Source organism: Pelmatolapia mariae, linkage group LG20 (genome assembly GCF_036321145.2).
Source record: "Pelmatolapia mariae isolate MD_Pm_ZW linkage group LG20, Pm_UMD_F_2, whole genome shotgun sequence".
NCBI classification, from domain to species: Eukaryota; Metazoa; Chordata; class Actinopteri; order Cichliformes; family Cichlidae; genus Pelmatolapia; species Pelmatolapia mariae.
Genome location: NC_086244.1, coordinates 32,458,264 through 32,474,215, shown reverse-complemented (window position 1 = coordinate 32,474,215; position 15,952 = coordinate 32,458,264). Strand labels below are relative to the sequence as shown.

General features: G+C 41.3%; 1 protein-coding gene across 1 annotated transcript; it reads left to right on the top strand.

Moving 5' to 3' along the window:
* The first annotated feature begins 2,536 nt into the window (after positions 1-2,536).
* xpc (xeroderma pigmentosum, complementation group C) lies at positions 2,537-14,238 on the top strand. Its single transcript, XM_063464681.1, has 14 exons — positions 2,537-2,816; positions 3,962-4,258; positions 4,393-4,489; positions 5,042-5,126; positions 5,216-5,373; positions 5,558-5,678; positions 5,781-5,870; positions 7,120-7,977; positions 8,266-8,426; positions 8,840-8,921; positions 10,422-10,553; positions 10,678-10,847; positions 12,181-12,274; positions 12,532-14,238. Exons 1-14 carry the CDS (start codon positions 2,705-2,707, stop codon positions 12,862-12,864), a joined length of 2,790 nt encoding a protein of 929 aa, XP_063320751.1. The 5' UTR covers positions 2,537-2,704; the 3' UTR covers positions 12,865-14,238.
* The last annotated feature ends 1,714 nt before the right edge of the window (positions 14,239-15,952 follow it).

Below are 15,952 nucleotides of genomic sequence, written 5' to 3'. Positions count from 1 at the left end.
TTTGGGAAAGCTTTAAGGGGTGAAACAGATGTCCTTGTGATATATACATATATATGGATACATACAGGGTAAGGTAAAGCAAAGACCCCGTGTGGTTACTCAGTATCCAAAAACAAGGTCTTTGCTTTCGAACATGGCGTTTACTACTACTACTTATATTGTTATAAAAATCTTGTACACCATACACCGGGACACCTCGCTCTGATCATCATCAATACAGATCCAGCTGCCGTGGAGACAACACCGTGGACATAAAATAGCCCGTGTCCTTGCATTGTGGATGTCAGACCTGTTGCCACACCTCACCACCACTTGCCTTTGACGAGGCTTCATGTACTCCCCATCTGACTTGCAGGCTGTTTTCTGATTAGTCTCGGTGTGACGCTGTATCTTCAGCATACCTGGAGTGCCGTGCAGAGTCATCTCCTATAAGCTCGTTTTTCTCTCTTGGTTTCTGTGTCCTTCACCTGCTCTTATCCTTTTTCGAGTTTTTCTCGCCCAAGGGGGTTTCAATTGAATCTCTTTCCATCTATCATCCGACTCCATGCGTGTTTGTGAGTGTGTGTGTGCGTGTCCTTGCTCATAGAACTCAGTCTTCTCAATGCCCCGTGCATTGTATGGCTTTTTATTCCTATCTGACTGTACTTATGGTTCATATAGGGATGGAAGCCATGCACTGCGCTGGGAGCAAAGCGCACACGACCATGGACTCCTGCCATGTCACCTCACCCATCTACATGCTAACGACTATATGTATAAGCACACTCTTAGCCTAGCCTGCATGCTCACATATGCATGCACACATCCACATGATGGTCAAGGCAAAGCCTCTAACAGAAGTATGGACGCACACGCGCTCCACACATAAACACGCATTCATTTATGCGTATGCATGCAGTATGTATGCATATGTATGGTGTATGCAGTACCTATGGAAAGGGCCCCCTGGTTTCAGGAGGCTCATACTGCAGTGAGTCAGTCTGAAGCTGTCTGACTGTATCAGCTGACAGATGGCTCTCTGAAGTGAAACACACACACATCTGCCACAGAACCTCAATGGGATCGATACAGATCACAACAGGGCTGAATGAAAATTAAATTGAATTGAAATGAGCCGAATTGATTCAGAACCAAGAGGCAGAACTTGTTTCAGGGGAGTCACGCAGACCCCGGCGCAAAATAACAAGATGAAGAATGCGCTCAGGCATCGTTGTTTACCCACTTAAGTCTTTTTCAGGGCTCCAGTGGGATTAAAAATCCCCCCAAAAAACAGCATCACGCTCGGTGGAAGGCAGTGACACAGTTGACACACAGATGACAAAAAAAAACCCTCCCAAAAAAACCACTGATATCTGCTTGTGTAAAGTTTTAAAAAATAACTGTGAGGAAATCCATGTTCACAATACCTAGAATAGCACAGGATCAGGTGGAAAATAGTATTTGGGGATATACTGAATTGTATCAACCACTAAAAAAAGTGGTAGTAAGTATTAATTTGGACTGATGTACTATTAATTCAGTCTTGGAGTAACACAGTGGAGCAATACACAGAGCTTTGAGTCTGTTGTGTTTACTTCTGCTTCACATGACATGACACCAGCTTTTCTGCTTCTTATTTCTCTAGCCAAGGATTGTTTTTTCTTTTCAAACAAGGTGATTTTGACAGACAGCTGAACGGGCCTGTTAATGGTCTCATGTCCCTGGTGATCTTGCAGAATCTGTTCAGCAGTGTATTAAAGTCCAATCCAAATTCGTGACTGGCTTTTTTCTGTTTTCTTTCCGGTTGTTGCTTCGTCTCAACACATGCTTCCGGGCACACTGGGGTCTGTGGTGAAAAAAAAAAATCAATTTATCAAGGGAAGACCATTTAAAAAGTTCTCATGAATCATATTTGGCTGCTTTTATTGAGTAGAGCTCGGGGTGGTTTGCATTACACAGTGGATAACAGTGTTTTTCATTTTTCAGCCTCTCACTCTCATTCTCAGCACAACCACTGATGACACCGCATGCTCAGTTACAGCCTCTTTGATAACACTGAACATCAGCCCTTTCAAACATGCTTAGTTACCACTAAATCACATCAAACATGTACAGTAGCTAGAGGTTCTTCTGATATTGTGTCTCTACTGTAGCTTTTCTACTGTTGAACACACTGAACATGCTTCTGGCTAAATGCTTCATTATATAACCTAAAAGAGATCATTGGCTGTTAAAAACGAATATGAATATGAAACCTAACTATCAGGAGTATGTGGAGCTGACCTTTGTCGAGGTTGAAAACCTTATGGAAAGCACACACCACCCCTTAGCGCCCAAAAGTGGTATTACACATCCCCAAAACACCACATTATATATATATATATATATATGGTAACATTTGTTTATATAATTTATAAACAAATGTTGGTGTCAGCCTACTTAAAAATACCCAGGTTTTAGCTTGTAATTATAGGGAGCTGAACTGGGTCTATTTAGTGAAGAAGAAGAAGAAGAAGAAGACAGGAGAGCGGATATGACGTCAAGGTCCGGCCTCCAAAACAACCGGGTGCAGTTTCTTGTGTTATGAAAACTCCTGAATGGCAGTGTTGGGTAACTGCTGCTTCCTCGCCCTTATACAGCAGCATGTGGAGCTCTGAAGGACTACTGGTCGTCTAGCTCTGGATATTATTATTCAAAGAAAGTTCTTCCACTGACGGCAGCTAGCATGGCGAGGAGGAGAGAGTGCGCAAACACGGGGGGCGACACAAAGAAACTGAAGCAGGTGCTGAAAGCGAAGAGCAGCGGGGCAAAAACAAGAGCGAAGAAGAAAGATGCTGGTATGAAAAGTCGGAGTTGCCTAAAATGTGTGTCTGTCATTTAAATAAATGGAACCTCTAGCCCCCAATAGTTAGCAAACTAACTGAAGTACAGGGGAGGTTAGCTAAGCGGTCTGTGCACAGTGAGCCTGGGTTCATGAATAAACTTACACACGTTCATCTGAGGAAGAGTTTCACACAGATGACTAACATCAGCATCAGCTGTAGTAAATGAAAAATACTGCTTCACAATATTATAAAATAGTTGAAATGTAAAACACATCCTCTGTCATCCATTCCCTCTTGACTGCTTTGAGAAGCAGTTTTTGCGCAGTTATAACGTGACATAAATATAATTTATGTCACACATCAATACAAAGCTTCGGTTTATTGGAGAGAATGCATAATATCGAGCTATTATAGCCATAACCATAAAGGCACTGTATGAGCATCCAGGTGCACTGCTGAAAGATGTGCATGGTTGCCGAAGTGGATCTGCTGGCCCGGATGCACATCTGTGCTCCACATACCAAAACACCAACCATATTTTGTGCAGATGGTGTAAGTGTGTGTGTTAACTTCTTAATCCTGCTGGTTTGTCTGCAGCTTCTCAGACATGATCTCTGACGTGTATTTGAACAGGAGCATTATCTCTGTGCTGTATGTAGTAGTGATAAACCAATTTTCATATTTTAGGCTAATACAGGCATCTGGTTTAAAATAACCAATATTTTTTCTGTAATTTTTTTTTCATTTTTATTGTTGATTTTTCCTCCGTTGTATTAAAGAATCAAAAATTCATAGTGATTTCTTTATTCTTCAGTGTTAGAGGCATTTAGGTCATCCATCTTATTTACTCATAGGTCAGTATCAGCACGTCCCTTCATGCTTTGCGGTAAAGCATTCATAAACTGTGTTTTTCATTCAGATAAACAATGCTGTTGCACTTCCTACAGTGACACAAAAATGATTCTCCAGACAATTAAGACACTTTTGTCAATTTTCTGTAGCAAAAAAAAGAAAGAAAAAACATCTTCATTCAGAAAATTGGCTCGTAATATAATAAATTTTTAGGGTGGTTGTACTTCTGTTTTGTATTGACGTGTTTTCCTTTATTCTCAGTCAAGCACAGTGGCTTCAAAACATCTTCCAATCTGTTTTACCAGGTAAGGGCATCAAAGATAAAGAGGAAAAGATAGAGAGGAAGGTCATCCCTAAGCCACGTGCACCCTCAAAGCGAGCAACAGGAAATAAGTTGTCTTCCCAATCTGACACCAGCTCTGCTGTCAATACCAGCAAATACTTTGAGTCACCCATTATGGAGGAGAATGATAGCGAAGATGACTTTGATATGGTGACCTCCCCACCACGGCTGCTTAAGGTGAACACCAAGAAACCAGAGAAAGAAGAAGAAGGGGAGGACAGTGAGGAGGAAGATGAGGATGATTGGGAAGAAGTGGAAGGTAAGTGTAAAATCCGTAACATGTGTGATAACGCATTCCAAGTGTTTTGTTTTGTGTTTTTATTCCTATGCTAAGCAGGGAGCAATGGAAAACAAAGGAAATGAATAGTGTGTGTGTGTGTGTGTTTTAATCAGAGCTAGCTGAGCCGCTGGGTCCACTCGAGCCTCTAGAACCTGTCCTGCCCTCTGAGCCTGTGGAGATTGAGATCGAGACCCCAGAAGTCAGAAAGAGGTAAGTGAATATGGAATATGCACATGCTCAACATAAAATTCTAAACTTTTGAAAATAAAATAGCTCTTTAAAAAAGAGTTGCAAAACAGACTTTTTTGTGATATTATTTCTTAAACAGTTGAGGTGTTAATCTGTGTAAAATGAAATGAACACAGGAAGACATCCAAAAATCAGTCAAAATAAATCAACCTCATCATTAAAACTCAGGAATCACTAGCATAATTTAAATTAAGGCTTTTAATTAGTTTCATTGTGTTCAAGCTCTGAGTTTAGTTTGATTTTGTTTAAATAAAAACAATCTGAATGTAGCGCCAGACATTGTTAGCTGGTGTCGCCAAACTCCTGATCCTCTCATTATATTCAGGAAAACATTTTTGGGTCATGGAGTCTTATTCAAATGTACATTAGTATCGATTTTCTCCACAGGTGTCAGGAGAGGGGACCTGTAATTGTGTGTTTATGTGATTAGTTTGTGGAAAATGCGTTATCTATGGGTGTGCAGTTAATGGTATATTTGTTTTAACCCAATAATCATGATTTCTGATTGGCCAGGCGAAAAAAGCAGGCGGAACTTGAGACGTATTTGAGGCGAATGGTGAACCGATATAAGAAGGACCTGCTGATAGACACCCACAAGGTGAAAACACGCTCTTCAGTTCTACCTTTCCTTTCATGGTGCTTCACTAGCTCATCCCTGACGTTCCGAACCTTTGATTGGTCTCTTAGGTCCACCTCATGTGCCTGATTGCCAGCGGCATGTTCTGCAACAGGTTGTGCAGTGAACCAGACCTGCTGGCCGTCACTCTGTCGCTGCTACCTGCCCACTTTACCATGGTAGCTAAGGAGCGCATCGACCAAAACTACCTCTCTGGGCTGCTTAAATGGTATGTACTTATAAATGTGAAGTTCCTGAAACTATTTTATTGCCAGAATGTGTAAAACTGAGAAATTTGTACAATTGGGACAATAGAGCTACTATTCAGAAGCCATCAGTCACTGGTAGCCTTATATAATTAGCACCATATCTTATGATTCCATTTCCATTCATCCGGCTCTCTTCTTTCCCAGGTTTAGAGCAACATTTACCCTCAACTCCAGTCTTCCCTGTGAAGAGCGTCCGGACCCCCAGAGGCTCCTCGAGAGGCGTCTGGCAAGCCTCTCAGCCAGAAACCACGAGGAGATGACTCACGTTAGTAGTTTGGCATGAAACCGGTCCATTTTCTATAAAACAGTCCCCCTAGTTGGACGTACAAATAAAAAATAAATAATTATGCGCCTGTGTTTCCTGCAGCTGTTTCTCTTGGTCCTACGCTCTCTGCAGCTCTTTTGCCGATTGGTCCTTTCTTTGCAGCCGATTCCTTTCAAAGCCCCATCAGCCAAGGTACTGACAGTTTGTTGTTTTTCCTTTAAGAAGACTCTAAGGTATAATTACAACAGTCACATTTGGATTACTGCTGCAGTTTAATGTATAGAACACATTTTTAAAGCCTTCTATTAAAAAATAAACCATTTTGCCAAAAATATTCACTCACACATCCAAATCATTGAATTCAGGTGTTCCAGTCTCTCCCATGGCCACAGGTGTATAAAATCAAGCACCTAGGCATGCAGACTGCTTGTATAAACATTTGTGGAAGAATGGGTCGCTCTCAGGAGCTCACTGAATTCCAGTATGGTGCTGTGATATGATGCCAACTATGCAACAAGTCCAGTCATGAAGTGTACTTGCTACTAAATATTCCACAGGCGATTGTTAATCCCAGCTATGAACTCGCCTGTGAAGTGGTAGGCCACATAAAATCACAGAGCTGGGTCGCTGGTTGCAGTCACTACAGACCTCCAAACTTCATGTGGCCTTCAGATTAGCTCAAGAACACTGTGTAGAGAGCTTCAGTGAATGAGTTTCAACGGCCAAGCGACTTCATACAAGCCTTATATCACCAAGTACAATGCAAAGTGTCGGGTGCAGTGGTGTAAAGCACGCCACCACTGGACTCTAGAACAATGGAAATGCATAAGTGCAAAGCAAGGTCAGCAAAGACATGGATGAGCAAGTTTGGTGTGGAGGAACTGGCCTGCACCGAGTCCTGACCTCAACCCAAAAGAAAACATTTGGGATGAATAAGAGCGGAGATTATGAGCCAGGTGTTCTCGTCCAACATCAGCATCTGACCTCACAGATCTTCTGAAAAAATGGTCAAAAATTTCCATAAACACTCCCAAACCTTATGGAAAACCTTCACAGAAGAGTTGAATCTGTTGTAGCTGGAAAGAGTGGAAAAAAACATTATATGGGGTTTCACTCAAGTTCACCCTACCCTAGTTCATATGCATGTGAAACCCTAACCCTAACCCCCAGTGGAGGTACTTTTGCACTTTACCTAATACTTTAACCTGTAAAAAATGATAATGAAATAATAATAACAAAAGGTACAGCCTAAGCTGTGGTGTCACACTTGTTAAGGTTCTTATTAAAAGGATAAAGCCACCAATTTTATCACACTTACATATGCCTCTTTATACAGTATTTCAACTCATTGCAGTATTGCATATGCAGTAGTATCTGCCATTTGATTTTAAGGTTGTTCTGTTCTTACAAACATGCTGTTGGAAATCTCTCATTTCTGCAGGCCAAAGGGGCTAGAACATCCGCTGGTGCCCCAGAAAAGAGCAACACAAGCAAGGAATCATCCAAGACAAACTCCCCTGAGCCAAAGATTTCTCCTGGCACCAAGAGACCAGCAGGAGGGAGAACGATCAAAGGAGACATAGGAGGAAAGAAAGCAAAGAAGAAGGAAAAGGATGAGGAGGAAGAGAAGAAGGTTGTAGTATCAGGGGGGCAGAGACCAAAGAACTCAAAACGCCGCAGTGTCGCCTCAAAGGTCAGCTACAAGGAGGAGAGCAACAGCGAAGCGGAGGAGGAGGGAGGGCTTAGTGACGAAGATGAATTTCAAGCCACCAGTGAGGATGACAGTGAGGATTCAGAGAGTGGGGTTAAATCTAAAATGGGGAATAAAGGGAAAGGGAAGGCCAAGGGCACACACAGCAGAAATACTGCAGCTCCAAAGAGAAGAAGCAGTGGAGGTAAAAAGACAGTAAAAGATGAGGAGGATGGAGACTTGGAAGAAGAAGAAGGAGGAGAAGGAACAACGAGCAATGGAACAAAAAGGAGGAGTGGGGCAAAGAGAGAAGGCCCAGGTGCAGACGAGTGGTTGGAGGTGTATCTGGAGAAAACATCTTCCTGGGTTTGCGTAGATGTGGATCACGGTGTTGGAGTTCCTCAACTCTGCTACCGGAATGCAACCACACCGGTGACATATGTGGTGTCCGTGGACGGGGACGGGTTTGTGAAAGACCTGGGAAAGAAGTATGACCCCACTTGGATGACATCATCCAGGAAGAGGCGGGTGGATGACGACTGGTGGGAGGAAACGCTTGAGCCATTCTTGGGACCCGAGGACGAGAAAGACATAAAGGAAGACAAGGAGGTGACTCCGATTTTTTTTTTCTATTTTTAATTTTTTTTTACTGTTCTGCACAATTCGTCTTATCAAAACCAGTGGCCACACCATATGTCCTGTATGCATCATATGGATTAGCAGGAAATATTCAATGTACACGTGATTTTACTCTATTTTTAACATTGAATTCTTTCCTCCTAGTCAAGAAATTGCTGTGGCCCATCAGCTACTCCCATCGATAACAATGAAAGCATGGCATGAAAGGAAACAATGTCTTGACCTACTTCAATTTCTTTCTTTGCTCTGCTCTCCCAGCTCCAGAAAACTCTTCTGAACAAACCCCTGCCAGTGTCTGTAGCGGAGTATAAGAACCACCCGCTGTATGCCTTAAAGAGACACCTGCTGAAATATGAGGCCATCTATCCTCCTACAGCCACTGTGCTGGGATACTGCAGAGGGGAGCCAGTATACTCTCGGTAACTAGTTAAACTTTCATCACAGATGCATTTTAGTTCAAGTATGTCTCGAAATCCATCGCACATAATGCTTTTTATACTGTTTGTAGTTTGCACTGCAAATGCTGATATATGCAGGACTGTGAAGGAAAAAAGTTGCAAACCTGATTTCTTCATTTCCATCTGGTGATGCTATTTAATGATTTTAATAGCCTTGCACTGGTAGCTTTGAAACACCTTTGCTGCTCACTCTTAGACACTGTTCACATTAACAATTAAATGGATTTTATAAATAGAATTAGAATTAAGACGTCTGTTGTTAAGACTTATGTCAACCGCTAAACTAATAAGCAAGGAAAACTGGGATTTCAGTGTGAGAGGGAAAAAAGAACTGTCATCATTCATGCCATGTTTAAATCTTTATCCATCTCTAGGGACTGTGTGCACACCCTGCACTCCAGAGACACGTGGCTGAAAGAAGCAAGGACTGTCCGGTTAGGGGAGGAGCCATACAAGGCAAGATCTTTTTTGTTTGCTTCTCTTCCCTTCCTCAAAAGGAACAATTTTGTGGTTAGTTTCTCTGTTACATCAGTTTGTTTTTAACTCAGTCACACTCTGACCTGAAGGCAGTTGTAGCTGAGCAGTGTTCATTAGCATGTTTCATGACTGAGGAGGAGAGTTTATGCTGGTAATGAAAACACAGTTTTTCTAAATGAACCAGCCCTGTGATCAAGCCTGCACTGAGTATTCAATAGAGATGGATAGTTATTCATAAATATGGGAGTTTGAGGGTTCTCGGTATCTTAGCTCTTCCTACGACTTGCACTCTTTTAGATAGAAACCTCTGATGTTATGCCAGAAATCTGCTGAAACCACTTCCCCAGTTTAAGGATTACAGCTCTTAATGTTCCTGCTACCACTTGAACCACTTTTGGACTTTACCTTCCACATCTGCTCCAGCTGTTCCTTCAGCTCCTGGTACTTCTGTGCTTTCCCATGCTCCTTCTTCTTGATGTTCCTGCCTGCTGGGATTGCCACATCTGTCACAACTGTGGTCTTCTGCTTCTTGTCAATCACCACTATGTCTGGTTGGTTTACCACCAGCTGCTTGTCAATCTGGAACTCAAACCCCCACAGAACTTTATCCCTGTTGTTCTCACCCACCTTTGGTTGTGTATGCAGTACAGATGTTCCTGTACACTGTCACATTCACTTGGATGTGCCTCCCATCTGTTGATGGGCTGTGCTCATTCCTTTTCCTTTTCCTCATCACCGTCTGTCTTCAGCTGCCTGAGGTGTTCTTGTCGCAGCTCATCTCAGGGGCCATCTTCGTGATCTATTAGCTGATGCTCCATGGTTTATCTTAGACTGTGGATCTGACAATAAGCCAGGGGTTCAAATCTCGATAAGGGCATGCATGCAGTAAGGGCCCCTAGCTAGGCCCGCCCAAGCCTACCCAAGCCTACTTCAGAACATGAGCGAGAGATATAGAGCCAAAGCCATACTGGCTCAGACATTGCCCAGCTTAACAAGGTCCACATCAGGCATTTAGGAACCAGGACATACTGATGAGAAGTGGGCAACAGGAATAAAGCATACATGGACAAGGACTAATAATATGGAATTGATGGAATGCTACCAATATTGCTCCCAGATACCTGACCCCATGAATAAACTGTTATTGCTACAGATATATTTGTCTTGAAGAATGACTGATGTAATTATGAAATGATATAAGGTGTAAAATCTTGCAAACCTTTCCTTTCCTGTTATTGATGTTCTGCTGAGTGCAGATGTATTGAATTCTTCTTGTAGCACTGATGCTATTAAATCCTAGTTCGGCTTAATTGGATTAATTGGATCAATTGGATCAACGGCATCGTCAAGGTGACAGGAAGGGGGAATCATAACAGACTGAGGCTGCTGCGTACTGAATAGACACACAGATAATGTGGATACACGAAATGCTTTGGTGACTTTATGAGCTCACAATATAAACATGTCTTTTCCTTTCAGATGGTGAAGGGCTTCTCTAATCGTTCCCGTAAGGCCAGGATGATGTCTGAGCTGAAGGATGAGAATGACCTGGCTCTGTTTGGAGAATGGCAAACTGAAGAGTACCAGCCGCCGATAGCCGTGGATGGGAAGGTATATGTGTGTGTGGGATTGAGCATCACATTCAGAAGATTAAGCGAAACAAAGTTTTATGAGCAACATAAGAACCAACAGGATAAAGTGTCAGTGTCATTGTGTTTTTGTATGTTTTCCTCAGGTCCCACGTAATGACTACGGTAATGTCTACCTGTTTAAACCCTGTATGTTGCCGGTGGGCTGTGTTCATATCAGGTTGCCCAACCTGCACCGCGTGGCCAGGAAACTGAACATTGACGCAGCGCCTGCAGTCACAGGTTTCGACTTCCATGGAGGATACTCGCACGCTGTGTAAGATGACTCTGAGGAGCCTTCGGTGGGGTGTAAACACAATTAAGCAGATGGATACGATCATACGGGAGAATCTCAGGATGAACAACTGCACCGAGAGTTAGAATTTCACAATATCGAGGGACTTTCAAACGAACTCATATTGTGACAGGACGTGTCGACTCCTGTGTTTGATGCATTTTTTTGACCCGTGTGCATCATTATCGATTCCTAGACAGACTCATTAAATCGTGATATTTTCCTAAAAATCAGTTTGTGTTTGGCTACGTTCACACTGCAGGTCTTAATGCTCAATTCCGATTTTTTGATCAAATCCGATTTTTTTTGTCTGCTTGTTCACACTACAAATAAAATGTGACAGCAAACGCGCTCTAGTGTGAACCCTCAAAGCGGCCCGCACGCGCAACAGAAGACGTCACACACAACGCGCTCTGTTTAGACCCAGAGCAAACAGTATTGTTTGACTGATGGCCGTTAATATAAAGACTTGTTTCAGACTTTACGTTTCCCAATTTTGCTTTAAGTTATAAAGTTATTTTGTTATTTACATATGGCCTAATAATTATCCTTATTGCTGTTTTAGAGAGGAGCGGTGCTTCAAAGGATAGTTGCAGATTTCTGCAGATTATACAATACAAATAAAATGTTCACGTTTCTCCAACGCTGTCTTCCAAACAGTTTCACTGGATGGCCAGGAAGCGTTCGCGATGTCTTCTCCAGCGCTGATAATTGGTGTCTGTCTTGTGTGAGTGATGTAGAAGACGGATTTAATGCGACATGACCGTTCAAACAGCAGTCGCTTTCTAAAACATCAGATATGTATCGGATTCAGTACCACATACGAAAGTGACCCAGATCGGATTTGAAAATATCAGATTTGTGCCGTTCACACTGTCATACCATGATCGGATATGGGTCGCATAGGGTCAAAAAAGTTGGATTTGATGCGCTTTCGCCTGCAGTGTGAACGTAGCCTTTGTTTTCTACTTACACTCAGTTTTAGTTGTGAAGGCAGATACTGATAACAGTGTCTTCAAATTTCAATCACAACTGTGGGTTGTTTTGTTTTTTTTGGGGGGGGGGGGGTGTTGAAAGCTTAATTAGTTGCTTTCCAAATTTATCCGTATTGTTTCCAGCGAGCTTATTTTCATCTCATTAGTTGGCTTTGGGTAAAATCCCTCTCTGTGAGCATTTGCATGGAAACATTTCAGTGTTTAAAATAAAAAGATCAAAATCAGGATGTTTTTACTCCTAAAGAAAGAAATGAAATAAGTGCACTTGTTACAAACATGTCAAGGCTAAAGGGATATTTGCTTACCTGTGTGTGTTTCAGCACTGACGGCTACATTGCGTGTGAGGAGCACGAGGAGGTCCTCAGAGCTGCGTGGGTGGAAGAACAAGAGCTTCAGAAACAGAAGGAGAAAGAGGTGTGTGTGTGTGTGTGTGTGTGTGTGTGTGTGTGTGTGTGTGTGTGTGTGTGTGTGTGTGTGTGTGTGTGTGTGTGTGTGTGTGTGTGTGTGTTTTCTTTCATATCACTAATTTGACAATTATTGATTACAACCCTGTAAGATTACCAAATTATGTAGTTTAGGTGGGAACTTTAACACAAAGTATCAGCTATTACTTTCAAGTAGAAACCTGTACGTGACAGGCTTAATTTTTTTTCTTTTCTTGCAACATCTAGAAAAAAGAGAAGAGGGCCATCTCCAACTGGACTCTGCTGGTGAAAGGACTCCTGATCAGAGAAAGGCTTAAAAAGCGTTACAATAAGAAGAACCAGGGATTGGGGAGCCTTGCTCATGGAGGTGACGCCGAAGGGTTTTCCTCAGATGAGGAGGCTGCTGAGGGTGAAAGTCCGGGAGCTAAGACGGCATCCGAGACTCTAGCAATGTCCTGGCCTCAGAACAGACAAGCAGATGAGGATGGTGGAAATGCCAGCGGACTGAAGAAGAAGAAGGTAACAAAACGAGAGAAGAAGGGTCAAGAGCAACATTTATTCCCCTTTGAGAAATTGTGATGTTGGAGACCACCTTCAGGTTTTTGTAAAGCAAAGATTGATTCCATTATGCTGTTAAAGAAGCACTTTCACTGACTTCCTGCAACATTTAGTTTGGAAGATGTTCACATCACTTCAAAGCAGGATGCTGCGTGGGTCACTGAAATACCCTGGAGCCTTTGGAAGTAACGCTGGAAGGAAAGGAAAGGAAATACGGGAAGCGAGGAGAAGGTGACGACATAAAGCATCACTGTTCATAGCTCCATTTTGGTGTACACTGTATTGTAAGATTTTTATGTGAGAACTTCATGGACATACAAAATGACAGTAAAAGGGGAAAAAAAAACATGCATATGTACAGCAACAGTATAGGTTGTCATGGAGACTGTGGAAGTGTCCTTACATCTTCATGTGTATTAGGTGAGTATTAGGCACTGATATCAGGTTTAAATATTCAGTGCTTCAAACTTTGACCAGTACAGACAGGTTTGAACCTGCTGGGCACATTAATGTTGGCATTTAGAGCTTATGCTGACATGAATGGATAGCTTGCGTGGCAATTAAACACAATACCTCCTGTGCTAACACTACAAATTATAATGAATGGTAAAAATAAGCACACAGCATCTGTGCTCCTGTCAGCTGCTGCTGTTTTATCACATTCATGTCAGCAGTTTTTTCCCCAACCTGCAGGTCTGACCATATAAGAGCATAGCTTCTGTTACTGGCTCAATGTAAATGTTTTGTTTTTTTAAAAAAGAAAATCATTCCGTTGATTTACTTTTGTCAGCTGATTTTTTTTTAATCTGACAGAGCCATTGTAAGGACCCAACCACTGTGCACATTTAAGTTGATCTATCTGACTCTATGGATATAGACTCCTCATCTAACAAAGTTTATGCAGACTATATGACAGTTTTTAATGAGTGTATAACTTGAAAATCACTAAAACTGTTCTTTCATTTTTGATTTATCTTCAGTGCTTCACGTCCTCTTTGCCTGTTTAGCAGGAGGTTTGCTTATATCTCCTCTTCTCTTTGTCATTGTTTGCATTCAGTATTTCTTTTACACTCATCTGTTTTACATATTTGTCACCATTTTATAACTTTTGGCTGTATATTATTGTTTCCGACACTGAAAAAAAGACAGAAAGAAAATAAATTACCATCCTTAAGTCAAAATTTCATGTTTAAATTTTAGGATCATATTTTCTTCTAAATTTGAGCTGGTAAATAGAAATTTTGAGATGCCTGACTGTAAATTGTGAGATAATAACATAACAATGACAAATTGATGAAAAAACATTTTTTTGTAATTGTTGGAAGATTTTCCGTACTACATGTCTTCAAACCATTTAAAAGTTGCCAATTGTTCTTGTATGAAATGTATTTTTGTAATAAATGTTTAAATATATTGAAATAAAAAAATGCTGTAGATTTCTTATAGATTTTGCTATCTATACTTATTAATTGGACACTTTTAAAGAGCAACAAGATTGCCCCATTAACCACCTTGAAATGGTGAGTAAACACAGGTGTTACTAATGCAATATTAATTATGTTCTTGAAGGTTCAATTGTATTTAGGCACAGAGTCTTGATCACTGTGAACTGCCTGTGTTTACCTACAAAAGGACTGCCAGAAGAGGGCCTGACTTTGGCTTGCTTTTCTCTCAAATTTGGATTTTTCTAATTTTCTTATGAAAAGGTAATGATTGTTTACAAGGTTTTTAGGTAGACTGCAAGGCATTCCTTAAAAGTAAAGACAACATCAGTGTAAACTGCAGAGGTAAAATGTGTCATGTTGCAGCAGTAACAGCTGACTGAACATCAGCTCCATTAGAAGATCCATCTTCCTCCTCAGCAATTCCACCCTATTACCAGACCATTTCCCTCTGGGGATTAGCCCTTGACTTCTCTCAGGCACTGCTGAGAAGCACAGCAGAGGATGATGCATAGTTTATCAAGCCATCACTCCTATACCTTCATAGCAGAAGAACTGTAAGTCTAATGTTTCAGTCTAGCTGAAGAGCTGCATTAGACTGCCTGCAGTTACAGCTTTAGGAGGAATGGAAACAAAAGCAGGAGCAATTTAGAAATGCAGCTTTATGATGCCAGGGTGTATTTGATACCAAAGACTATCAGTTACTGGCATGAAACGATCGAATTTCATAAAGTGACATTCAAGGATCATGATAAACAGAATGCATATGCACATACATTTAAAAAAAAATATATATATACACACTCCTACACTGCCGCTGCACGGCCAGTAGGGGTTGTAGAAGGGCGTAAAGCTAGAATCACGTTTAACACAACGATACTCAATTGAAAACCCATTTGCTAACAGCAGTGGAGGAAGTATTCGAATCCTAAAGTACTCGGGTGCAAGTAAAAGCCTTCTTACAGTTACATAGATAAAAACAACCCGTGTATCATCGCCAAAGTACCACTAATAATAAAAAAAATAAGTACTCCGTGTGGGAAAAGATTTAATTAGATTATTATTGATCGTGCATTAATGTAAAACAGGATTGTGCTGTATAGCTAACAGAGGCAATTTCTAGCTGCAACAAATGGTAACTTGCATTATACATGAATCAGATTTTTAATAAATACTGAGAAATATCACAAGTACTCTGGCTGATAACAAGAGCAGTTGCCAGTTTTCTGTCAACCTGGCTCAATTACGAAGGTAAATATGTTGCACTGTGTGAGAGCTTTAGTCTTGTAAGCGTTTGTTAAACATGAAGTTTCCAAAAGTAACTATTTTTAGATTACTGAACGGGCATAAGGAAACACAGTCCCAGACTATACAGTTACTTATGCAATCTTTATAACCTGGATGGGATTTAGGTGTCACGTTATAAGAGCAATATGCCGGGAGAGAATTTTCTATGTGTGTAAACCATCGACTGTATACAGTGGACATAGGCTACAGTATCCTGAGAAATTTGAATTTAGAATTAAACCTCTTTGCAGCATGAAATCAATAAATCAATCTCTCTGCACAGTGAAGGTCAAACATCCGAGGAAAATTATATTGATCAAAACATGCATTTAACCAGATGCATGTTTGGAACAAAACAAAGCAGATCTTTGGTGCTTGAA